Source organism: Carassius auratus, chromosome 45, assembly GCF_003368295.1.
Source record: "Carassius auratus strain Wakin chromosome 45, ASM336829v1, whole genome shotgun sequence".
In the NCBI taxonomy this organism is placed as follows: domain Eukaryota; kingdom Metazoa; phylum Chordata; class Actinopteri; order Cypriniformes; family Cyprinidae; genus Carassius; species Carassius auratus.
In genome coordinates this window covers 19,207,117-19,231,151 of record NC_039287.1, presented here as the reverse complement: position 1 = coordinate 19,231,151, position 24,035 = coordinate 19,207,117, and the positions used below count along the sequence as shown (strand labels likewise).

The following is a 24,035-nucleotide window of genomic DNA, read 5'->3' as shown; positions in this document are numbered from 1 at the left end:
TTCATCACCAATTTCCACCTTTTCTCAAAGCCTCAGCATTGTTCATCATTGTTGGGTCATGTTACAGAACTCAGTAGGTGTTGATGAAAAAATTGTAATGTCAAAATCATATTGTTTTAGTATTTGGAAGTTTGACTTATTTGGGCGATTCAGTTTGTTTAAAAAAAAAAAAATCAATCATTCTAGGATCAACTTCATTGGTTCTTTTATTTCAGATTGTCATAACTTAGATTTTAATAATTGGCCACAAACAAAAGACTGACTCACAAATTGTTCAGTCTAATTTGCTAACATAAATGGATACAAAGGACTATTCATTTATGAATCAGACATTATTGTTTTCAATTACTTACATTAAATTATCATTCATTACTTTTAATGAATGATCTTATGGACTGCGTTGTGATAATTTTAGAGTAATGTAGTACACTGAACTTTATTTCAAAGCTTCAAAGTGAAAGAAAGCTGAAAGTGAAAGTGTTTTTATGGTAATTGATATAATGTTCAGTCAGTTCAAACTCTAGCTCTCATTTAAAGAGGCTGTCATTAATATTTTAGTGCTTTTATATGAATAAAGAATGAAGCAAATACATTTTACATTCAAGAAGCATTGTGTTTGAACATTGTTACTTTTGTTATTATTATTTACCAAAGGATTAGAATGCAGAAATACTGTAGAAATAAAGTATTAAAACAACAACAACAACTGAATGTACTTTAATGGCAGAATCATTCATAAAGATTTTCCTTTATAATCATTAAAAAAAAAAATGTTTGTTGTAAATATGATCATAATATAATACAGCAGGCTTGTGCTTAGAAGTGGGAATCATACAGGAATCCTCACATTTTATAATATTGTATAATAAATATACATTTCCTGTAAATGGTTTATTTTTTTGTTTTGTGGTTATCTGTTTGTAGGATTATGAATCCATTGTGAAGTTAGTTGAAACCCTGGAAAAGCTGCCGACCTTTGACCCAGTGGCTCATCCTCACATAAAGTTCCACTACGCCTTTGCCCTCAACAGGTGACACTGAACAGCTTACTGTGTCTTAAATAATATTCAGAATGTCTGATGTTTAACTATGATGAAAAGTTGATTAAAAATTTTTTTTTGGCCTTTATGCTCCCAAGAGTACAGTTATTTGATTTAAATTACAGTAAGACCAGTAATATTGTGAAATATTTTAACAGTTTAAAATAGCTGATTTCTATGGAATATATTGTAAAATGTATTCCATTCTTCAGTGTCTCACATGATCCTTCGGAAATCATTCAAAGGAACAACTGTCTGTCTGTCACTTCTGATCAATTGAGTGTGTCCTTGCTGAATAAAATTATTATTAAAATTATTATTATTTTTTTTAATCCCCAAACTTTTCAACAATAGTGTATACAGACATGTAACAAAGAGATTTTAATGCAAACTGAACTACTTAGAAGTCCTGCTAGTACATTACTCTAGGAATACTATATGAGCTAAATCTGGTGTGATTTGAATCTTAAAATCTATTGATAAGAAATGTGATGTAAACAGTCCTGTGCCAAACTCAATCATTGGTTCAGTCAGTTCTGCTGTATCGGCTAATCCAACAAACAGCACTGGGTCACAGTGTTTACATGTTTTTAATTTAATTTAATTTAATTTAATTTAATTTAATTTTATGCATTTAGCAGACGCTTTTATCCAAAGCGACTTACAGTGCATTCAGGCTATCAATTTTTACATATTATTAATTTATTATTGTCATTTAGATTAAAATTAGATTGTTAAAATTTAGATTGTTAGATTCAACAATCTCCTTGACAGCAACCAATCTGGCTTCAGAAGTGGACATTCAACTGAGACGGCCTTGCTCTCAGTTGTTGAAGCTCTAAGACTGGCAAGAGCAGAATCCAAATCTTCAGTACTTATCCTGCTTGATCTGTCCGCTGCTTTTGACACGATTAACCACCAGATCCTCCTATCAACGCTACTGGCGAAAAGCATCTCAGGAACAACACTTCAATGGTTTGAGTCTTACCTATCAGAGAGGTCCTTCAAAGTATCTTGGAGAGGTGAGGTGTCCAAGTCTCAGCATCTAACTACTGGGGTGCCTCAGGGCTCAGTTCTTGGACCACTTCTTTTCTCTGTCTACATGGCATCATTAGGTTCTGTCATTCAGAAACATGGCTTTTCATACCACTGCTATGCTAATGACACTCAACTCTACCTCTCATTCCATCCTGATGATCCAACGGTAGCTATTCGCATCTCAGCTTGTCTAACTGACATTTCTTCCTAGATGATAGACCATCACCTTCAACTCAACCTTGCCAAGACAGAACTGCTTGTGATTCCAGCAAACCCATCGTTCCATCACAATTTCACCATCAAGTTATGCACATCAACCATAACTCCTTCAAAAACAGCTAGAAGCCTTGGAGTTATGATTGATGATCAGCTGACTTTCTCAGACCACATTTCTAAAACTGTCCGATCCTGCAGATTTGGTTTATTCAACATCAAAAAGATCAAGCCCTTTCTTTCGGAACATGCTGCACAACTCCTTGTTCAAGCTCTTGTTCTGTCCAGGCTGGACTATTGCAATGCCCTCTTGGCAGGTCTTCCAGCCAATTCTATCAAACCTTTACAATTAATTCAGAACGCGGCAGCAAGATTAATTTTTAATGAGCCAAAAAGAATACACGTCACACCTCTGTTTATCAATTTGCACGGGCTTCCAATAGCTGCTCGCATAAAATTCAAGGCATTGATGTTTGTCTACAAAACTACCACTGGCTCTGCTCCCATTTACCTAAATTCGTTACTTCAGACTTATATCCCCTCTAGAAGCTTGCATTCTGCAAGTGAACGTCGCTTGATTGTGCCATCCCAAAGAAACATAGTCACTTTTACGGACTTTTAAATGAAATGTTCCCTTCTGGTGGAATGAACTCCCCAACTCAATCCGAGCAGCTGAGTCCTTAGCCATCTTCAAGAATCGACTTAAAACACATCTCTTCCATCTTTATTTGAACCTGTAACTTTAACACTCACTATTCTAATTATATTCTTTAAAAAAATCTAACTACCTTTCTAATCTTTTTGTATTCTATTTTCTTTTCATTTATTATGCAATTGTATATGTATATGTGTATGTGTAAAGACCTCTAACTAGCTTGCTCTATTCTTTTATTTTTTTTTATTCTATCTGTTTTCTTTTTATTTATTATATTAGTTAAAATCCCATGCTACGTGTACTGTGTTAACCTAACTGAGACTTGTTATAGCACTTATATATCATTGCTCTTTTTGTTGTTTTTGATTGCTTCCACTGTCTTCATCTGTAAGTCGCTTTGGATAAAAGCGTCTGCTAAATGAATAAATGTAATGTAAATGTTATTTTAATGAAAGTAACCTATAAAATACTTGCATTTAGTTGTTTGACTGTGCATATAAAACTATTAAACTTGCATACACCTATGTTTTTATACATATGTTTTTCAAGAATACTTTTTTTTGTATATTTCTGATTTTCACAGTCTCTTTCTGGTCCTTCTCTGCAGGAGAAACCTACCAGGAGACAGACAGAAGGCTCTGGACATTATGTTGCCATTGGTGAACTCAGACGAGCAGGTGGCGTCTGATATTTATTGCCTGGTAGGCCGAATCTATAAGGATATGTTCCTGGACTCTCATTTCACTGACACGGATAGCAGGGATCAAGGCATACACTGGTGAGGACTTGAGGGTGAATCTCACGAAAACGCTCAGGTCAAATTTCACTCAAAAATCCAAATTATATTGCGTAAGCAATACATTAAGTTTATCTGTAGGACCATTAAATTTTTTTGCAATTTGACATTTTTGACAGCTTTTGCGAGATTCACAAATACAGTTGCCATTGTAACCGGTGCAGTGGCATTGTGCTGTCTCTCTCTCCATCTACAGGTTTAGAAAAGGTTTTGAATCAGAGCCCACGCTGCACTCTGGTATAAACTATGCAGTGTTGCTAATGGCTGAAGGACATCAGTTTGACTCCTCCTTTGAGCTGCGTAAAGTAGGTGCGTTTGATTGACAGTTTGGATAATATTGGGTTGAGCCTCATCCATTCAACCACTCCTATAATAGTGGTGGGCCAACCGTTATTTATTTATTTATTTAAACAACTTTTTTTTTTTACTGTCTGATGTCAAAAGAAAAGTGACATGATAGTTTTTTAATTGAAATGTGACATTATACACATTAACCTAAAGGACTATTAGGAACACCTGTTCAATTTCTCATTAATGCAATTATCTAATCAACCAATCACATGGCAGTTGCTTCAATGCATTTAGGCGTGTGGTCCTGGTCAAGACAAACTCTTGAACTCCAAACTGAATTTCAGAATGGGAAAGAAAGGTGATTTAAGCTATTCTGAGAATGGCATGGTTGTTGATCCCAGACGGGCCGGTCTGAGTATTTCACAATCTGCTCAGTTACTGGGATTTTCACACACAACTATTTCTAGGGTTTACAAAGAATGGTGTGAAAAGGGAAAAACATCCAGTATGCAGCAGTCCTGTGGGCGAAAATGCCTTGTTGATGCTAGAGGTCAGAGGAGAATGGGCCGACTGATTCAAGCTGATAGAAGAGCAACTTTGACTGAAATAACCACTCATTACAACCGAGGTGTGCAGCAAAGCAGTTGTAAAGCCACAACACACACAACCTTGAGGCGGATGGGCTACAACAGCAGAAAACCCCACCGGGCACCACTCATCTCCACTACAAATAGGAAAAAGAGTCTACAATTTGCACGAGCTCACCAAAATTGGACAGTTGAACACTGGAAAAATGTTGCATAGTCTGATGAGTCTCTGATGATTTCTGTTGAGACATTCAGATGGTAGAGTCAGAATTTGGCGTAAACAGAATGAGAACATGGATCCATCATGCCTTGTTACCACTGTGCCACGGCCTACCTGAGCATTGTTTCTGACCATGTCCATCCCTTTATGACCACCATGTACCCTTCCTCTGATGGCTACTTCCAGCAGGATAATGCACCATGTCACAAAGCTCGAATCATTTCAAATTGGTTTCTTGAACATGACAATGAGTTCACTGTACTAAAATGGCCCCCACAGTCACCAGATCTCAACCCAATAGAGCATCTTTGGGATGTGCTGGAACGGGAGCTTCATGCCCTGGATGTGCATCCCACAAATCTCCATCAACTGCAAGATGCTATCCTATCTCTAAAGAATGCTTTCAGCACCTTGTTGAATCAATAACACGTAGAATTAAGGCAGTTCTGAAGGCGAAAGGGGGTCAAACACAGTATTAGTATGGTGTTCCTAATAATCCTTTAGGTGAGTGTATAATTTGTGCAAGATCAACATTTATTTTCTAGTGTCAGAAAGTACTTTCCTTAACATTAAATACTTTTACTACCTGTTTTATTTCAGTAATGTGATGCATTTAAAACAAGTGAAATAAAATATTCAGCAACACCGACATTGTTTTAAGATTATTCAGTGTTCGGAAGGTGAAAAGTGGGCATTCCATTTCATATATATATATTATACTAGACAGTGAGAGAGTAACCAACATATCATACATATCAATATTAATTCTTATTAAGTCTTCCATATATTAACATGCCACCTAATATAATATATGCACTTAATCTCTGTGTCTGTGTCTCTTGTAGGTGTGAAGTTGAGCAGTCTCCTGGGGAAGAAGGGCAGTTTGGATAGATTGCAGAGTTACTGGGATGTGGGTTTCTTTCTTGGGGCTAGTATTCTGGCCTGCGACAGCACCCGAGTCATCCAGGCCTCCGAGAAACTCTTCAAAATTAAAGCTCCTGTTTGGTATGTGCACACATTCACATTTCACATGCATCATTTGTTTAAAATAATTTGTGTATATTAATAATAAATTATTTATAATAGTAAAAAAAAAAAAACGCTATTAATTATTAGTGTTTGCTAAGACATTACTATCATTGTTTCTATTGCTCATACTTTGAGTTTGAACAAAAACAGTGTTTTGGGAATTTTTTAATTGTGATTTCCAGTAAGTAATGAAAAAAGTCAAGGAAATAAACTAAATATGGTGAATATCATCTCTTGCCTAGTGCACTGTGAGTCACATAGTACCCTGCCTATAGATTTTCCTAGTCGCTCATCTCTAAAAGAATTGCTTCTTGTGATTGCAATCTTTATAAAATGATTTAAAATTATCCAGTAATAACAAAAAACTAGAAGAATCATCATGGAAATGTAATGGAAAGATCATTAATTGCTCAAGAAAGTGTGCGCGGCATCCCAAGTTCTACATTTTATTAATGCAGCTTGTGGTAGAGACTTTTCTTTAAACAATTATTAATTTATTTTTTCTGGCAAATGATTAAATGGGCAGGTATGCAAGTAAACGTAACATTGAATAGGAGAATTATAGGACAAATTCTAAGCCATATCTACAATATACCATCTTTGGGGTGGATTTCTTTGACTTTTACTGGTAAGCAAACTTCCAACAAGCATTATAGTAATGAATTTTGAAGAGGCAAGCGCTTCAGAAAACGTAAGAATTTAGTTGTCTGTTAAAAGCTTGTCACACTTGTAATATTTTAGAGTAGCCTATTGTTCATTCATTAAAGTATTTGTGTTTTATGCGTGTTTCAGGTATTTACGGTCGCTGGTTGAGACCATCCTCATCTATAAGCACTTTACAAAACCAACCACTGATCCACAGGCCCCCAAACAAGAGCTTGTGGACTTCTGGATGGACTTCATGGTGGAAGCTACCAAAAAGGATGTGACATCTGTCCGTTTTCCTGTATGAACCCTCTGTTACACTACATTGCCACATTACAACAGGTTCTGTGAGAAAGCCATTTAAGACACGAAAGTGGCATTCACATTGAAATGCCCTCTGTTTGCATGCATAAAACCTTGCAATGCACTTTTTTTCTAATGTGTATTTAAACATAGTCACTCAAACATTGGCATTTGTGTTTTTTTGTGCTAGTAAGAGTATTGAGTTGTAGACGATACTTTAAGATTATTGGGCATTAATGGCATGTAAATCATTGACTACTGTGTTTTTGTTGCAGGTATTGATACTGGAGCCCACTAAAGTGTACCAGCCATCTTACCTCTCAATCAACAATGATGTGGAAGAGAATACGCTATCCATCTGGCACGTGACCCCTGACCACAGAGTAATAAATAACTTACTATTTATCCATTCATTCTTAAATGCAGATGTTCCTTTTTAATTCTCTAAATCCATACAAATCTGATCATTACCGTATTGAGTGCTGCATATTTCTAAGTAAAACCATGAAACTGATCCAAACTCTACAGGATTTATTTTGAGATTATATACGTTTCTTCAGTATGGACATAATCTATTCATTTTATGTGAGGTCTTAAAACTTGGCAGATACTCTGTATCTAACCCTTTTAGTATACTAATTATTAATATATACTGTTTTTATAACCAACAAAATACATTCAACTGGGGCTTCTAAATTACGGGCCGGTACAGAAAAGTTTGGGCAGATACGTCTGTTTTAGACCCCTCTCGGCTCTTGTGCTCATTTAATAAACATTTTTGGCTAATCTAATAATGCCTACACATAGATGTACATAGAACTGTAAACCTAAAACATTTCAGTCCCAGGTTTACATCTGAATTTGAACCGTAAACTTAAAACAGAGTACCATACTCTTGTTACAATTATAACTGTAAACTTATAACATTGTCCCAAAGTTACTTTGCATTGTTAAGTATAAATTCAGCAGAAACCCTTTATTTTAAGTTCCAGTTCTCACTAATAACTAGTTGCTTATTAGCATGCATATTACTAGCATTTTGGCTGTTTGTTAGTACTTCTTATGCGCACATTAATGGCTTGTTCTGCATGACCATGTTCTAGATCCCTTAACCCAATACCTAAACTTAACAACTAGCTCTCTAATTATTAACCACCAACAATTTAGGAGTTTATTGCGGGAGAACTCTTAGTTAATAGTGATTAAAGAAGAGGTAAGAATGCAATGATATTTTTCTGAATCCAGTGATTGTGATGCATATAAATGACTTTTTTAGTTTTAATTTTATTTCTAGAGAGAGATTAGCATTGTACTAATGAAATATTTGCTTTGTATCACCAGCTTTCTTTATATTTTCTTGTGCATCATTAGAACATTATGCTGCCTCAGAAACCTGTCCGAAATAAGTTTTTAAGAGGCTTTCAAAGTCATTTCCTGACAGGGCAGTGAAGAAGCAAGTCAGCTGCCTAAGATTTTAGACGCACCCTGAATATCAGCCATATTCAACAATTAAATATAGTGTTATCTTACAGACAAATGCAAATGTTATGATGTTTTCTATGCTATCAGTCCTGCTGAATTTTGCATATCTGGATGAAAACAATCTCTCCCCCTTTCTCTCTCTCTCTCTCTCTCTCTCCTTCTCCCTCTCTCTCTCTCTCTCTCTCTCTCTCTCTCTCCCTCTCTCTGTTGTAGAGTGTAGGGATCCACGAGTGGAATTTCAGTGCAGCATCAGTACGAGGTGTGAGGTAAATGCTGACTTGTATAATAACCTTTAAGCAGTAACACACTTTATTTTTTAGAAGAAGTTAAGGTAGAAGATAACATTGATATGTACAGTATAATGTGTGTGTATATATATATATATATATATATATATATATATATATATATATATATATATATATATAAGTATAGTTCATCTCCAACCCTGAAAAATACCCTCACCTGCCTGTAGCCTTAGGAATCCTGGAGACATTGATGGTTCAGGTGTGTTGGATTAGGGTTGAAGCTGAACTCTGCAGAACTCTCTAGGACCGAACTTGCCTTGGTATATAATATAAATTATCACATAGGATATAGCATTTTTAACCTTCTTTCTTTCTTTTTGCATTCAGCATCTCCAAATTTGATGAGCGCAGCTGTTTCCTGTATGTGGTGAACAACTCTGAAGACTTCCAAATCTATTTCTGCACAGAGATGCACAGCAAAAGGTATGTTGTGTGTGTTTTTGCTAATGCCTTTCCCCCCCGACATTTCATTCATTCTTCCTTACAGTGCCAGGGACAATTTAAGCACAGAAATCGAAAGAAAAACAGATGTCAGACAGTTACAAAAAATAACAACATCATCAAACATCTCTTTCATACTGTGTGCAGGGCATACTATACTAAGAAGGTCTAAAAGTTAATCGCAATATGCATATTTGTATATTTAAAGCATGTGCACCAGCATTTATTTAATTTGACTTGATGTTAATGTCAGTGTATGTGTTACATGTCTGATGATGATGGTCTGTGTGTTGTGTAGGTTCTGTGATCTGGTAAACTCTCTCACTGAGGAGGCCTGGAGAGGCTCAGAAGAGCCTGAGTGTGAATCGGAGGCTTTAGAGGTAAAATACTGATTGTTATATACATTATGTATAGTACTGAACAATAGGGAGGTAAGACCGTGAGTGATCTGTGTGTTCTTGTGTGCCTGCAGTATGATTATGAATGCGATGAGCATGGAGAGAGGGTGGTTCTGGGTAAGGGCACGTTCGGGGTAGTCTATGCTGGTCGTGACCTCAGTAACCAGGTGCGCTTAGCCATCAAAGAGATTCCTGAACGGGACAGTAGGTGAGCCACACTTCTCTCTTTTTATTCTCAAAAGAAGTTTAATAGCACTTTCAAATCTAATTCTTTTGGATAGGAATTTCTTTCATTGCAGTGATTGTTTTTTTGTTTTGTTTTTTGTTTTTTTGTCATTTTGTAAGGAAGTTCTAAGCGGCCATGCATTATAATATTTTTTCTTCTCGTTTTCTCGTTATAACGACTTCATTTTCTCGTTTTCTCGACATAACGAAGTTCGTTTTCTCGTCATAACGAACTAGTTTTCTCTAAGAAGTTACAAAACTGCGCCAGCCCGTGGCACTATAGACCTGAATATAACTGATGGGGTGTTGTATACTATACACTTTACTGTACACGGACCTTCCTCGTGATCGCTATAATTTGTGCAGTCTTCATTACTGACATTTAATTAATTCATAAATGTTAAATGCTTGAATCAATATGAATATTTTGTGTATTAAGGTTTCACCAACGTGTTCTGTGTCATAAAATAACTGCTTATCAAAACCAAGGTTGACATCACTGTATTCTGTTTATCTACAGTAGGACGGGATTTAATGATGTAGGCTGATGTGCTTCTTTTCCTTATTACTAATCTTTATTGTTAACCATATTGATGAGAAATGTGATTATATATGTAAAATCCATAGGCTTATTTAATTCAGTTTTGTTCTATAATGTTGTAATCGTTTTTTTCTACACACACATACACACGTACACATGAAAGCTCTTTTCAAACAGAAGCTTGTAACACACATGATATCTGCCACATCATATAATGACTACTACAAATTACAAATTATATATAATTTTATTTCAAATAAAGGGAAAATGAAAAGTGAGTTTAATCCAAGCAGCTCTAATTTCGCGGTGTTGCCATTTAAACATGTTAATTACAAAAACAAAACGTTCGTTGTACTGTCTCTGGAAAAATCAACAGTGATTGATCAGCCTTTATTTATGTACAGTATTGTAGACGTTATTACCTAGGCGAAATATAGGCTACAGTAGGAGCGCCTGCATGGTTGTCCATCAGATGCCTGTCAAAGTTGAGTTCGTTACTATAGCAACAGTAAAACTGTCATGTCGTTATAACGAGAAAATGAACTTCATTATGTCGAGATAACGAGAAAATTAAGTCGTTATAACGAGAAAACAAAAAGGAAAAAAAAATTATAATGCATGGCCGCTTAGAACTTCCGTATTTTTTACCTCCATTGAATACTATAACAAAAGTTACTTTTCTCATTACACAGCCTGGTAAACCTGAATGTAGACTTGCCACAATTTCATAATTTTTATACCAGTGTTGTGCGGTTGGACGCTAGGTTGATTTAAAACATTTCAAAGTTAAAATTATAACAAAACTGACAAATAAAGTTTAATCGAATTCAGCATAGTCCTATATTAAAAAAAAAAAAAAAGTATTCCATATTGAATTAATAAAGTATATGCACTAGGGGTGTGCAGTGAAGCCAGTATTTGTATCTGTATTTGTGTCTGTAACAAAATTATTCGTATCTGTATCTGTATTCGGATAAAACAGGAAGTAGGCGGAGCTTGAACAAGAACTTCGTACAGTTATAGTTGCTAAAACCGTTATGGTTTTAGAGACTTTTTTTTTTCATACTTATCACTGAACAAATATGCGATGTTTAACAAAAAAAAATAATAATAATTATGATTATAACATTTATATAAATATCTTCTAAAAGTCGAAGTGGATACCCTTGTATAAACAAAGTTTCAAACCGGAGTTCGAGTCCCATTTTGGGGACCTTTAATGATCCATAAATATTTAAATATCTTCTAATTAAAACAGTAAGGGTTCCTATGCAGTTTAGAAATATGAAAATCGATTTAAGTAATTTCCAGGAAATGCATGGAAAAAGGTAAGTGCAACGCTATTTCATTTGCGCTTATTTAATTTATAAAATCTACACTCATTTACTTTACACACTTACCACATATCATAATATTAGAGGTTTATGTAAATCAACATGATTTCCTTTGGCTCACCAGTTCCTGCGCATAGTAGCTATTTCCCTATTTAATTCATTTTCAGGTCTAGAAAAGTATGGAAAAAATGAGAACAGAGTATGGAAAAATATTTGTGCTTCGACTATTTGCCGTATTCAGTGTTCTAATGTATAAAATTAATTTCTAAAAATAAATTGATCATACAAGTAGAGAGCTTTTACAACAAACGTTTCGTAATCGTCTGAACACGCATAAATCTTTAAGCATGATGTATTATTTTAGTTGATATTACTCTTGCCAAGCTCTGATTTCTGGAAGATGCACAGAGAGGCAACAGCAATGCGCTGTTTGATATTGATGTTAAAATGAGAATGACATAATAGGGAATTTCACAAGAAATGGCAGAGAAGCACAAAATTATTGGGCAGAGAATGACAGGGTTGAAGTCGAAAATCACGCTAGTTCTGAGTATAACCGGTATCATTATATACTAATGCACACCTATCTTCATTATGACAAACATCCATTGTAAAAAAAAAAGTCTGATTACTTGTTACTGTTGTCAGGCATCATTTCTAGTGTTGGAGCATGTGTATGTGTATGCTGGCTGGGATTTAATCTGTTTGCTATTATGCTGTTATCTGTAAAAAAGCCAGAAAAGCTCAGTCGGTAGAGCATCATTCATTTAATCTGAGGGTATATGCAGTTCATAAATAATATAAATGAATACGCAATATTCATGTGTTCTTAGAAGGATGTGATTAAGTAAACAGAAACATGAAAAATGCATACAATTGCAGCATAGGTTTATCTAACAGCACGTGGTAAGGGCTCTGTGTTGATAGATATTCACAGCCTCTGCATGAAGAAATCGCCCTGCATAAACACCTGAAGCACAAGAACATCGTGCAGTACCTCGGCTCCATCAGCGAGAACGGCTTCATCAAGATCTTCATGGAGCAGGTGCCTGGAGGTGAGACACACATGTTAGACCTTTATAGTGTACGTCCACATCTGTAGGCATCTCAGCATTCTTCAGTATTATTCAAAATGCAAAAAAAATTATTATTATTATTCTTTTGAATAACAGGCAGTCTGTCAGCATTGCTCAGGTCAAAGTGGGGTCCTCTCAAAAACAATGAACCAACTATCGGTTTCTACACCAAACAGATATTGGAGGGCCTTAAATACCTGCATGACAACCAGATAGTTCACAGAGACATTAAGGTAATAACCCCTTCATTCTAAAAGGAGGTTAAACATGCAAACAGTCATTTGACATTATGATAAATGCATAGTTGCCGTTTTCTTCATCCCGAGACGCTGTACACATGATCTACAGGCATATACACATTATTAGGCCTTTATATTGCTGCAAAGTTTTCATCTCATTCACATTTCTTTGAGATTCTGAAAGTGCAAAGAAATGATTGATGCAAGTACTACTTTCAATGACCTGCAGGGGGATAATGTTTTGATAAACACCTACAGTGGAGTTTTGAAAATCTCTGATTTTGGAACATCTAAACGTCTGGCCGGGATCAACCCCTGCACCGAAACCTTTACTGGTACTGAGTGTCTTATTTGTTTTGTCATTTATATTTAATTACATTTTGTCAGTAGCAACTTGATGCTGCTTCTATAACACTGAAGGACACGGCTATTACATGTTGCACATTTGCTTTATTGACTTTTAAATAATATCCTTAGTATCTTACACACAGTCAGCAGTTACTATTATTAGCTGTTGTTTATTAGTTCCATGTTGTTTGTGTATGTCAGGTACGTTACAGTACATGGCCCCCGAAATCATAGATAAAGGGCCGCGTGGGTACGGCAAGCCAGCGGACATCTGGTCTCTGGGCTGCACCATTATAGAGATGGCTACTGGGAAACCTCCCTTCTACGAGCTCGGGGAACCGCAGGCGGCGATGTTCAAGGTCAGTGACGTGTCTAGAAGCAATCCTTGGTTCTGAATATACAGAAAATTTACCACAAATATTTTTGCACCAAAATAATGAATGTGTGCTTTGTTAGACATAAAGATCATTTGAATAATAGTTGATATTTAGTAGTAAAAAAAAGGAAATTGTGCATTTTACGGCTGGTGTGTGTTGTCCAGGTTGGGATGTTTAAAATCCACCCGGAGATTCCTGACTCTATGTCCACTGAAGCCAAAGCATTTATCCTGCGCTGTTTCGAGCCTGATCCAGACGGCCGAGCCACGGCCAATCATCTGCTCACCCATGAATTCCTCACTGTTACATCACGCAAAAAACGATCAAAGAACAACAGTTTCACAGGTGTGTTTGTGTCTTATATGAACCAAGCAATGATTCCAGATGGTACTTTCCATGAATTGGGGAATAAACAGGAATCTATGTTAAACTTTCAACTGCTTTTATTTCTTATTGTTTTATGCTGGACTTAACTCTCTTGACTGTTTTCAAAGACTAATAAAGTAGTGACAGATTTTGACAAACTACTGAATTTGAATTTTCAGATAATTTAATACATTTTTCTAACTTAACTTTCTCCCTTTAGTAAATGTTACACTACTTCAAATTGTTACATCCAAAAAGTGACACCCAAAAACATTTGGACAACATAATGGGAGAACAAGTAAATATTTCTTAATAAATTAATTACCGAAATGATTGAGATCAAAGTGCCTTTTATTTGTGGGGAATCTACTGATATCTGTCTAGGCTAGATCGAGTGGCTGGTTAACTTGGGATACTAATATAACTTTAGTTTTGTTACTTTGAAGCCTGTTACCAATATTGCTGTATTATTAATGTATCTATTGAATATTTAATACATTTTATATTTCAGTTTTGTAATGCCTATTTAATGTATATTGTTTAATTAAAAACTTTTTTGTGTTTTTTACAGCTCTTACACCAGGATCCGGTGAGTCTTATTTGTTTCAAAACATATAAGCAAGCGCTAATTTTTACTTTTTTTTTTTTTTTTATTATTCCTAAAATTTGTCATGTACTTTGTCATTTTACTCTGTTTTATTCTCCTTTTATACATTTTGAACATTATGCATGTTAATTAATTAATTATATAATAAATTATTACTATTATTATATAATAAATATAGAAATAAAATGTCAACCCAAAACAACAAATTATTAAATTATTACATGAATATTATATAAAGTCAGTTTTATTTAGCTACTGATCCACAAAGATATGGTCGACAAAGATGCAAGGTCAAATGAACGTTTGCATTAGTAGTTTCAAAGAGAATATAGCTTTGAGCTTTTCTCCGCTCAGGATAACTAAGCTTCAGGAGAGTGTGTAATGTATAAATTATTTATGATAGGAAATTATCCTGGTTTTGTCTCGTAGAGTATTTGCGTAGCATATCTCTTCCTGTTCCCGTTGTGGTTGAGGACACCAGCAGCAGCAGCGAATACGGATCTGTCTCGCCTGACAATGAGCTCTGCACAAACCCCTTCAGCTTCAAGCCTAGCACCAAGTGCTACAGCGAGAGAGAGGTCAAAGGTCACCGCTCCCTCTTCCTGAGGTCAGCAGAGAGTATAAAGATTCACCATACCCTGTTATATGTAATATAACCTATAATATAATATACCCCTGTTATAATATACCCCTGTTATGTATTAAATCTGTAAATATATTCTTCCACACATTGTTGCAGTATTCCTGTGGAGAACTTTGAAGACCACAGTGCACCACCTTCCCCAGAAGAGAAGGACTCTGGTTTCTTCATGCTGAGGAAAGACAGTGAAAGGAGAGCAACTTTACACCGAATCCTTACCGAGGACAGAGAGAAAATAGTGGTTCACCTGCTGGAAGCGCTCACACAGGTGAACCCAAAAACTGCATCAACACACGAGTCAGGGACTCAGTCTAATGGAAGCTTGACACTTTATGAATTTAAATGTCATAATCAATTTGTAAAAACATTTTAATTGTAACCTTTTTTTCAAAAGCAATGAGACGCAGTGACCCTTTACTGTCTTACAGGGGTCTGAGGAGACCAAACTGAAGCATCAGCATATCTCCAAACTGGTTGCAAGTCTGGGAGATTTCGTGAGGATGGTGGACAGAAACATAATTGCTAGGACCCTCTCTCAGCTCAAACTAGAACTTGACTTTGACAGCACAGCAATCAGCCAACTCCAGGTGGCGCTCTTCGGCTTCCAGGATGCGGTGAGCGTCTGGCCAAAGCCATTTAATAATTTCCTAAAGGTGCGGTCACTAAGGCTACGTTCACCCTGCAGGCAGATGTGGCCCAAACGTTTTGATGACATGTGACAGATCTGTTTTTATCATGACAGTGTGAACAGCACAAACCACATGAATCTGATCTCTTCAACTCGGATTTGATCAACATTTGTTACGATTCTGCGCTCATGGGAGTCACTTCAAAGATTTTACACACCCAGAGTTATCAAGAGATGCGAAAGGTAGTCAGTGAAAGTACAACAGTATTACGGTGACAACTCTATATACAAGCAAAACATGAGGGCTCATATCATAACATTTCTAAACTCGGCTCTCTTCTGACAAATCCTTCTCTTTATTTTTCAGATTTCCTGCACATAATTTTGCTGGCTTCTGCGTCAGATCACACTTTAAATAAATGAATAATCGCTTACTTTATGTCCTCCATGTTTACTTCGTATGACAGTGTGTTCGCAAGTTATACTTCAGAATTGGGCTACTGCGTGGGTTGAAGCGACCCCACTTACGTGATTATAGACTCAACTCAACAATATTTATATAGCACCAATAAAAACAACGATTGTTGGCCAAGGTGCTGTACAATCAATCAAAAATCAAAACAGTCAGAACATCATAAATGACAGAACAGAGCAGAGCTAACACCACACAATTAAAAGCTAGATAAAAAAGATAGGTATTGGGTTGGCCTGTTAACTAATTCAGTGTAGAGGCACTTCTAATAGAAACCGTTGGCTGTTCGTGAGTTTCAGAGCAGCAACAGCAAAGGCTCGGTCACCTCTTGATTTCAATTCAGCCAGAAGAACATTTAATAGTCTGTGGTTGGAAGACCTAAGACCTTACAGGGTTGTGAGCAGATAGTAAAAAATAAAATTAAGGAATTTGTCACACAACAGACTCTGTAGGGAAGAGATCAACTGAAGGATTAATGGTGGAAAAATAGCTTTTGATTTGTGAAAGTTCTTTTCAATTAAAATCTGAAAAGTACTTAAACTTAGCTGTTTTTAAAACACTTTCTGAAATTGTATCAGACTTGAAGCTAATCTTTTTCCCACTTTCTTTTGGCCCTTCTACAGCCCTGTCTAAGAGCACGAGTATCCTCATTGTATGTGTTGCTTGGCTTTTTTAGGAGCCAGAGTTTAAAATATTAGCAGAGATAGTTTTAAAATAATTAAGATCATCTGCACCACTCCAATCACAAACCAAGTCGGTTGATTGGGTTACCTCCTTAAAAACAGCTGAAAACTCAGTACAAATAGTTGGTGTGATCCTACACGACCAACAGACACCATTATTAGGTGGAGTTATGGTAACATTTGTGGGGTCTCTGAACGTAATAGCAAATCTTTTGCAAAATCACATACTGACAAACCACGAGAAAGCACTAAATCAAGGGTATGACCTTGTGTATGAGTAGTAAGCTGTGCCAAATCAAAAGAGTCAATAAGACTCAAAAAATTCTCTGGCTAAGAGATTATCTGAGCAACACAAGTTTGTGTGTTAAAATCCCCTAGGATTAAAAGTCTATAAAAATTGGGGATGATTTACCCTAAATAGACTGAAAACTTGTTAATAAAGACCTAATGTGGTTTAGGTGGACGATAAATGACTGAGATCCCTATTGGATTATCCAGTTCCAAAACTGGAACAGACATCCATCGCTAACATCCGACGACAATAATTCTCTTTAAAAACAGAAGCCCGTCCATCACCTCGACTCCCAGAGCGAGGAGAGTTTAAGAATTTGCAATCAGATGGTACCAGTTCAGAAAATGGGTTCAGGTCCCCTGGAGCGAGCCCAGTTTGCATGAATTAAAGTCATTGATGATAACCATTTTGTTTGACACTGACCTGGCGTTAATCAGTGACATCCTAATCCCTCGGGACTCAATGGTCCACTCTCAAGCCCGGGATAGGGAACGGAGGTGACTACTACAAACTTCACCTCGGCGCAGATGTGCCGACTCCTTGGCGGTTGATCCAGCAAATCCCCAGTAATCAGTATCTTGTTGACTGTTCCCCATGCTTAACATCATGGAATAGCTCTACAGTGATGTCTTTAATGCCAAGCAGTGTTTGAGGATCGTAGGTTAAAAGTGATGAAACATTTTGTAAAATGGCTAACATAAAACCCATTAAAACCAACAAACAGACGTGTAAGCACGACAGGCAGCGGACGGCACCATCATAACTCCTCTCTGGAGCAGCACTGCTGGCTTGGGTCTCCACTGAGCTGTTGCTTGCCTTGTTGCAGGTGTTTCGAAACACTAAGAGTGCACCAACTGTGTCTATAGTTTTGGATTAGTTTTGAGAAGCAATTGGGTAGATTTTGTTGTGAAAACGTGGCAACCCTGTTCGTTTTGTTCTTTTTCACTTCACTCAGTTCAAAATCATGATCTGTTCACACTGGAAATCTAATATTGGCCACATTTAAAACAACAATGTGAACAGCTATATACAAAAAAAATTATAATATCTGAGCAAAAACCGGAACTGAGTACTAAGGCTTGCAGTGTGAACGTTACAAAAATTTGGTGGGCAAAAAAAAAACACAAAAAAATCAGCATGGGGTTTCGTGCATAAACCTTCCTAACACACAGATTACTATTAAAAGAGCAGCGATAAATGTTTGATAAACACTTAATTTTACTTCTTGCTTCACCTGAAATGATCACATTATGGAATTATTTTTCCAAAAATAACCAGTGCAATTTCATGTTAACTTGATAACTCTTTTCCTGAAGTTCAAACTTATGGTAACATTTCAATAAAATTCCTGAAGTTCATTTTATATATATATATATATATATATATATATATATATATATATATATATATATATATATATATATATATATATATATATATAAAATGTAATAGTTATGGCCCAACATTTTGCATTTCTCCAGGTAAATAAAGTTCTTCATAACCACAACATAAAGCCGCACTGGATGTTTGCCCTGGATAACATCATTCGAAAGGCTGTTCAGACTGCCATCATCATATTAGTTCCTGGTAAACAGCAACAGAGTTTCTTTTTAAAACAATCCAGTCTCATGTCTGCTCCAGGAGCAGTTCATCTGATGTGTTTGTTCACTCTCAGAGTTGCGGCCACACTTCACTCTGGCGTCTGAGAGCGACACCGCTGAGCAAGAGGACATTGATGAGGACACAGTTCCTCAGGGGAGCGCGGCGCTGAAGGATATAGCGCCACCTATCGCTCATCATGACGACACTGTGGCCACATCTGGAGTGAGCACGCTCAGTTCAACAGTTTCCCATGAGTCTCAGAGCGCTCAGCGGTCCATTAGCATGCAGCTGGGTCGCATGAAGCTAGAAACCAATAGGTAAGTGGATTTGTTTCGCTGTATCTGCAGCTCTGATTTAAAGTATTGAGTTCAATTGATAGTGACCGACTCTGATGATGAGTAACAAATAATGAACGCCAGTCACCGTATAAGTCATGGTGTTGGGGTTAATTTGGGCTTTTTGCATGTAATTAAAGTGAATGGTTAATGGGCCTGTCAAATCTCAAAAATTTAAAAGCATAAAAACACTGTAAAAAACTTGTTTCATACAGTATTTTCCTGCTTAATTGGTACATGTCAACCATTGTGTCACACTTCTATGACAAAACATTACTTGTAACCACAGTGCCTGTCACATTTGGACTTGGCAACTGGAAAAATACAATTTAATTTAATTAAATAAATAAAAAATTAATTCATGTAAATTAAACCTGGTAAGTGTTTCTAACCAGATATGAGTATTCATATTATTGGAATTGGCAGTTGTACTTTTTTCCTAAACATAACAATAGTAAAGAAGAATCAAGTAGGAAGAGCCTTTCTGTGGTGCTATTAAAGTGTTTTTTGACCGTTTCAATCCCCATTCACTTTTATTATATTGAAAGTCATATATTTAACTACTCTGGACAGTTTCTGTCATGATCTAAAGTTGTAAACATCTGCATGACTGTGTTTGTTTGTTTGTTTGTTTGTTTGCTGTAGGTTGTTGGATGAATTAATAGAGAAGGAGAGAGAGTATCAGTTTATCTTACAGCAAGTGCTGGAGGAGAGAAAACAGGAGATCAAGCTACTGAAGCGTCGATCCACGGCCGCAGGTCAGTCTAATGTGCACGCGCACACACACTACACACACACACACACTCACACACACACTCTAATTTGCACACATACACTCACACACGTTTGTTTTTGTGTAAAGTGTGTTCATCCCATAGGTTTTATACTGTAGAAACTGTATATTCTATCTCCCTTCACCAACCCTACACCTAACCCTAACCCTCACAGGAAACTTTGTGCATTTTTACTTTCTCAAAAAAACTCATTCTGTATGATTTATAAGTGTTTTGAAAAATGGGGACATGGGTTATGTCCTCATAAGTCACCCTCTCCTTGTAATACCTGTGTCATACCCATGTCATTATACAGAGATGTGTCCTGATATGACACAAAAACAAGAACACACACACATAGACTCTCACACACACACACACCCACACACACACTATTCAGAGCTCTAGACTGCATCTAAAATTGAAGATACGAAAAATCTTGAATAGAAATTACTTGTAAAGCCTTAAAAACTTGTTACTACTTGTAAAACTGGGACTTAGCTGTAGAAATATACATATACATATACATTTACACATGAGCAGCTATCATGAAAAAGAGAACATAGACTGCCTGTCTCCACTGTCTTAACTCATTTGATTTGACAAGTTAATAAGAAAAAACATTGTACATGATCATCATGGACAACAGTTATATATATTAGGGATGTCACCTTGCATTTGCAGAGAACAGTGTTTGAATCAGATGTAGGAGGGTGGCTTGTCAGTTCTTCAGAAGATCATTAGTCTCTGTCACAGCTGTGATGCGGTGGTCTGAGTGATCATAAGCAAGCAGACATCTATACATTCACTAAAAATCTAAGAACTAAAATCTTATTGCTTTCATTCCTGTATTTTGAATTTTGCAGTCTATTAATTCATTATGCAAGGAAATATTTTCAGTATCACCTCAAACTCTACACCACAGTCCAGCCCTGTGTCTCATTATTGTGTTTATGGCAGATGTTTCGGGACACCTGGTGAGCATCAGCAGTTCATCAGATCGAGAAGGAGACCAGGAACTTCTGGAATGGCTTAAAGAACACGGGGCAGATGCAGATTCCATCGAGAAGGTCATTTTATTCTATTTGGTCGCCAAACACTGTAAATTCAAGTTGTCCTGTATGTATGAACAAATAATGGAATATTTTCTGTCCAAATCACAGATTGTAGCTGAAGATTACAGTCTTGATGACATCCTTCATTATGTCACACGTGACGATTTAAAGACTTTGAGATTACGGTGCGTGAACATTTATGATAATCTCTAATATTTTCTTTTTTTTGTTTGTTTTTTTTTACTCCCCCAAAACAGCCCAGAACGTATATAGGAACGTGTTTTTATATATATATAAATAAATAACGATGCATAACTATGATGGATTTATTTGATAAAAAAAAAAAAAGTTATATTGTGGAATGTAACAATTTACAATAACAGTTTTCTATTTTAATATGTTTAGAAATGTAATTTATTCTTATGATGGCAAAGCCTCCAGTGTCACGTGATCCTTCAGAAATCATTCTAATAAGCTGATTCGCTGCTCAAGAATCATTTCTGTGCGACACAATTGGTTGTGTTGCTTAATGAATTGTGAATTTCAGGATTGTTTGATGAAAGTTCTGACAGCATTTATTTGAAATCTAAATGACAACTATTCATATAGTAGTGTGTATTTTCTGCATTATTTTTGCAGTTTGGTGTCTGCTGAACTTCATGAAACAATATAAAAATGTTACCTTATATATTAGAATAGGTATATGCTTATCTAATGCAGCATTACATTTGTTTTATAAACGCATTATTATTATAATCATTCATTATTTAGGAAGAAAAAAAGACATTGTGTTTGGGCTTGTTGCACATGAATACTTTCTACTGAGTAAATCTGACTGAACCCAGACAAATAAGATATAAGATAAATAAGACTGGATTGGATTCCACTTCTGTGTACATGAACATCTTTTTAGATGCAAAAAATATATGTATATGTGTATGTATTTTACAATAAAGTTAGTAAATATTCCCCTAATAAATAATTTAGAATATATGGTCATTATAAAAAGAACTGGTTGCACTTTATTTTACAGTACGTGTACTTACATGTACTTATAGTGTACTTACAGTGTATTTATCTAAGAAAGTTCTGGTAACACAAGGTAACTACATGGGGCAGGGTTAGGTTTAGGGGTAGGTTCACAGTTAGTACCTAGTTATTACATAGTTATTGTAATTACTATAATAAGTACATAGTATGTACATGAGGAACAGGACTGTAAAATAAAGTGCTACCAAAGACGTATTAAGTGCAGTTTCCTAGTACGTTTGAAGCTGCTTTAGCTTTAGGCTTATAAAGGTTGTCTGTTATGCACATTAAGCATTGATTGTGTTTTTCCTGGTGTTGTGTTTCCAGAGGTGGAGTCCTGTGTAAACTCTGGAGCGCTATCACTGAGCACAGAGAGAAGCCAGGCTGAAGACCAGAGCCATGTGCCATCCAGAGCCTGCTCACGTTTGAGTCTTAACCAAATATCTAGTGGGATCAGTTCAAGTCTCTGTGATGATAATACATATCACATGTTCATGTGTTTTCACTTTATTAGTGCTGTCAAATCATTAATCGCGATTAATCGCATTCAACATAAAAGTGTTTGTTTACATAATAGTTCACACACATATACTATGTATAGAAATACACAAACATGCTTATATTTAAAAATATATATTTCTATTTGTATATAATCAATATTTTATATATAAACAAAACATATTTTTCTTTAATATATACATGTGTGTGTATTTATACATTATAAATATACACAGTACACACACACATATATTATGTAAACAAACACCTCTATTTTGGATGCGATTTAATTGTTTGATAGCACTACTGTGTTTTTTTATCTGCAGTTATACAAGTAACTGTATGTTAATTGTTGAAGATGCACACATTTAATACGTTACGGGATCTTTATATGTGTTTACAGAAACATGTCTCGACTGCCTGAGAACCTTGTCCAGCCCAAATCCCTTCTCCTTCCAGAACCGACACTGGAACCAAACACATATGTGTCTGTGTGTGCGTGTTTTATAGACTTTATATCTTATATGTATCTTTTTATTTATACGGTATATTATTTTCAAGTAATTTACGATATATATATTTTAATCAGCTAGTTATATTTGCTTATATTCTGAATTACAGCTATGAAGAAACACAATAACCCATCAAACTGCACTGTGTTCCCACATATTTGGGATGATAAATGAAGAAACCGCCTCTGAAGTTGTATATAAACTCCCTCAGAGGTATATTCCTGAGATAATATGTAAAGTGCACAATGTTTCACTATCTAGAATCGCAGAGAAAATATATATATACGGTAAATTTTGTGCTTATGTTTATTTATTCTGCACAAACCTCCAAGACCTTTTTATTTTGGAAAGCTATGATTGTTGTTGAAATTGATGGCACTGCAAGTTTCTAGTTAAATGATAAAACAACATATATACACATGTAATGACTTAATCTCGACATTTAATTGCAGTGAGTATTTTTACAGTCAGAGCTAGGTCATTGGAGAAAAATAAACATAGTTTATGTATTTATATATGCATATACAGGGCTATATAATGTGACAATCATGTAACGATAAGTTGGATATCTGTGATAAATGTTTGCATGATCCGTCTTTTCATTCTGACTCTTTTGTGCACGTTAAAATTTCACTTTTGAAGTAAATAAAAACTTTGAAGAAATGTTTCCTTCTATAATTCCAGCTAATGTAACATTGGGGTTATTACATTTACACTTGTTGTGTAAAGGTACGTTAATATGTTTCTGGTTGCCACATATGAACCTGTTGTTTGTGAGGCATTCATGGCCATCTCATGACTGTCTCGCCCCCCTTTTCCTTCTTTAGTGGAACAACAGACAGTTTGAAGAACTCTGGTGTTCAAACAACATAAGACCCCATACAATCTCGTTGCAATTGAAGCTTTTCAGCTTTTCAGGTGTAAAACGTACTCAAAACTTTTACTCAAGTGAAATTA

The 24,035-nt window shown here is 35.8% G+C and overlaps 1 protein-coding gene and 1 long non-coding RNA gene across 4 annotated transcripts in view; both read left to right on the top strand.

Annotated features, from left to right (window-relative positions):
- LOC113063497 (mitogen-activated protein kinase kinase kinase 5-like) overlaps positions 1–23,741 on the top strand; it is a 78,512-nt gene extending 54,771 nt beyond the window's left edge. For 2 of the 3 annotated variants that reach the window (XM_026233947.1, XM_026233948.1), the window contains 25 exons: positions 925–1,031; positions 3,554–3,724; positions 3,939–4,051; positions 5,686–5,845; positions 6,662–6,815; positions 7,093–7,200; positions 8,513–8,565; positions 8,935–9,030; positions 9,347–9,428; positions 9,521–9,654; positions 12,474–12,601; positions 12,719–12,855; positions 13,091–13,196; positions 13,411–13,568; positions 13,751–13,931; positions 14,524–14,541; positions 14,989–15,166; positions 15,299–15,467; positions 15,628–15,813; positions 18,756–18,861; positions 18,950–19,193; positions 19,857–19,969; positions 20,945–21,054; positions 21,148–21,224; positions 22,396–22,688. In XM_026233947.1, coding sequence (XP_026089732.1) covers positions 925–1,031; positions 3,554–3,724; positions 3,939–4,051; positions 5,686–5,845; positions 6,662–6,815; positions 7,093–7,200; positions 8,513–8,565; positions 8,935–9,030; positions 9,347–9,428; positions 9,521–9,654; positions 12,474–12,601; positions 12,719–12,855; positions 13,091–13,196; positions 13,411–13,568; positions 13,751–13,931; positions 14,524–14,541; positions 14,989–15,166; positions 15,299–15,467; positions 15,628–15,813; positions 18,756–18,861; positions 18,950–19,193; positions 19,857–19,969; positions 20,945–21,054; positions 21,148–21,224; positions 22,396–22,456 — 3,150 coding nt within the window. In that variant the 3' untranslated portion in view covers positions 22,457–22,688. Of the gene's footprint in view, positions 1–924; positions 1,032–3,553; positions 3,725–3,938; positions 4,052–5,685; positions 5,846–6,661; positions 6,816–7,092; positions 7,201–8,512; positions 8,566–8,934; positions 9,031–9,346; positions 9,429–9,520; positions 9,655–12,473; positions 12,602–12,718; positions 12,856–13,090; positions 13,197–13,410; positions 13,569–13,750; positions 13,932–14,523; positions 14,542–14,988; positions 15,167–15,298; positions 15,468–15,627; positions 15,814–18,755; positions 18,862–18,949; positions 19,194–19,856; positions 19,970–20,944; positions 21,055–21,147; positions 21,225–22,395; positions 22,689–22,969 lie in introns of those variants that run through there. The other variant, XR_003278695.1, reaches the window with a different exon arrangement.
- LOC113063501 (uncharacterized) lies at positions 15,823–17,716 on the top strand. Its single transcript, XR_003278696.1, has 2 exons — positions 15,823–16,070; positions 16,195–17,716. It is a non-coding gene; the product is annotated as an uncharacterized LOC113063501 (long non-coding RNA).
- Positions 23,742–24,035: the final 294 nt, after the last annotated feature.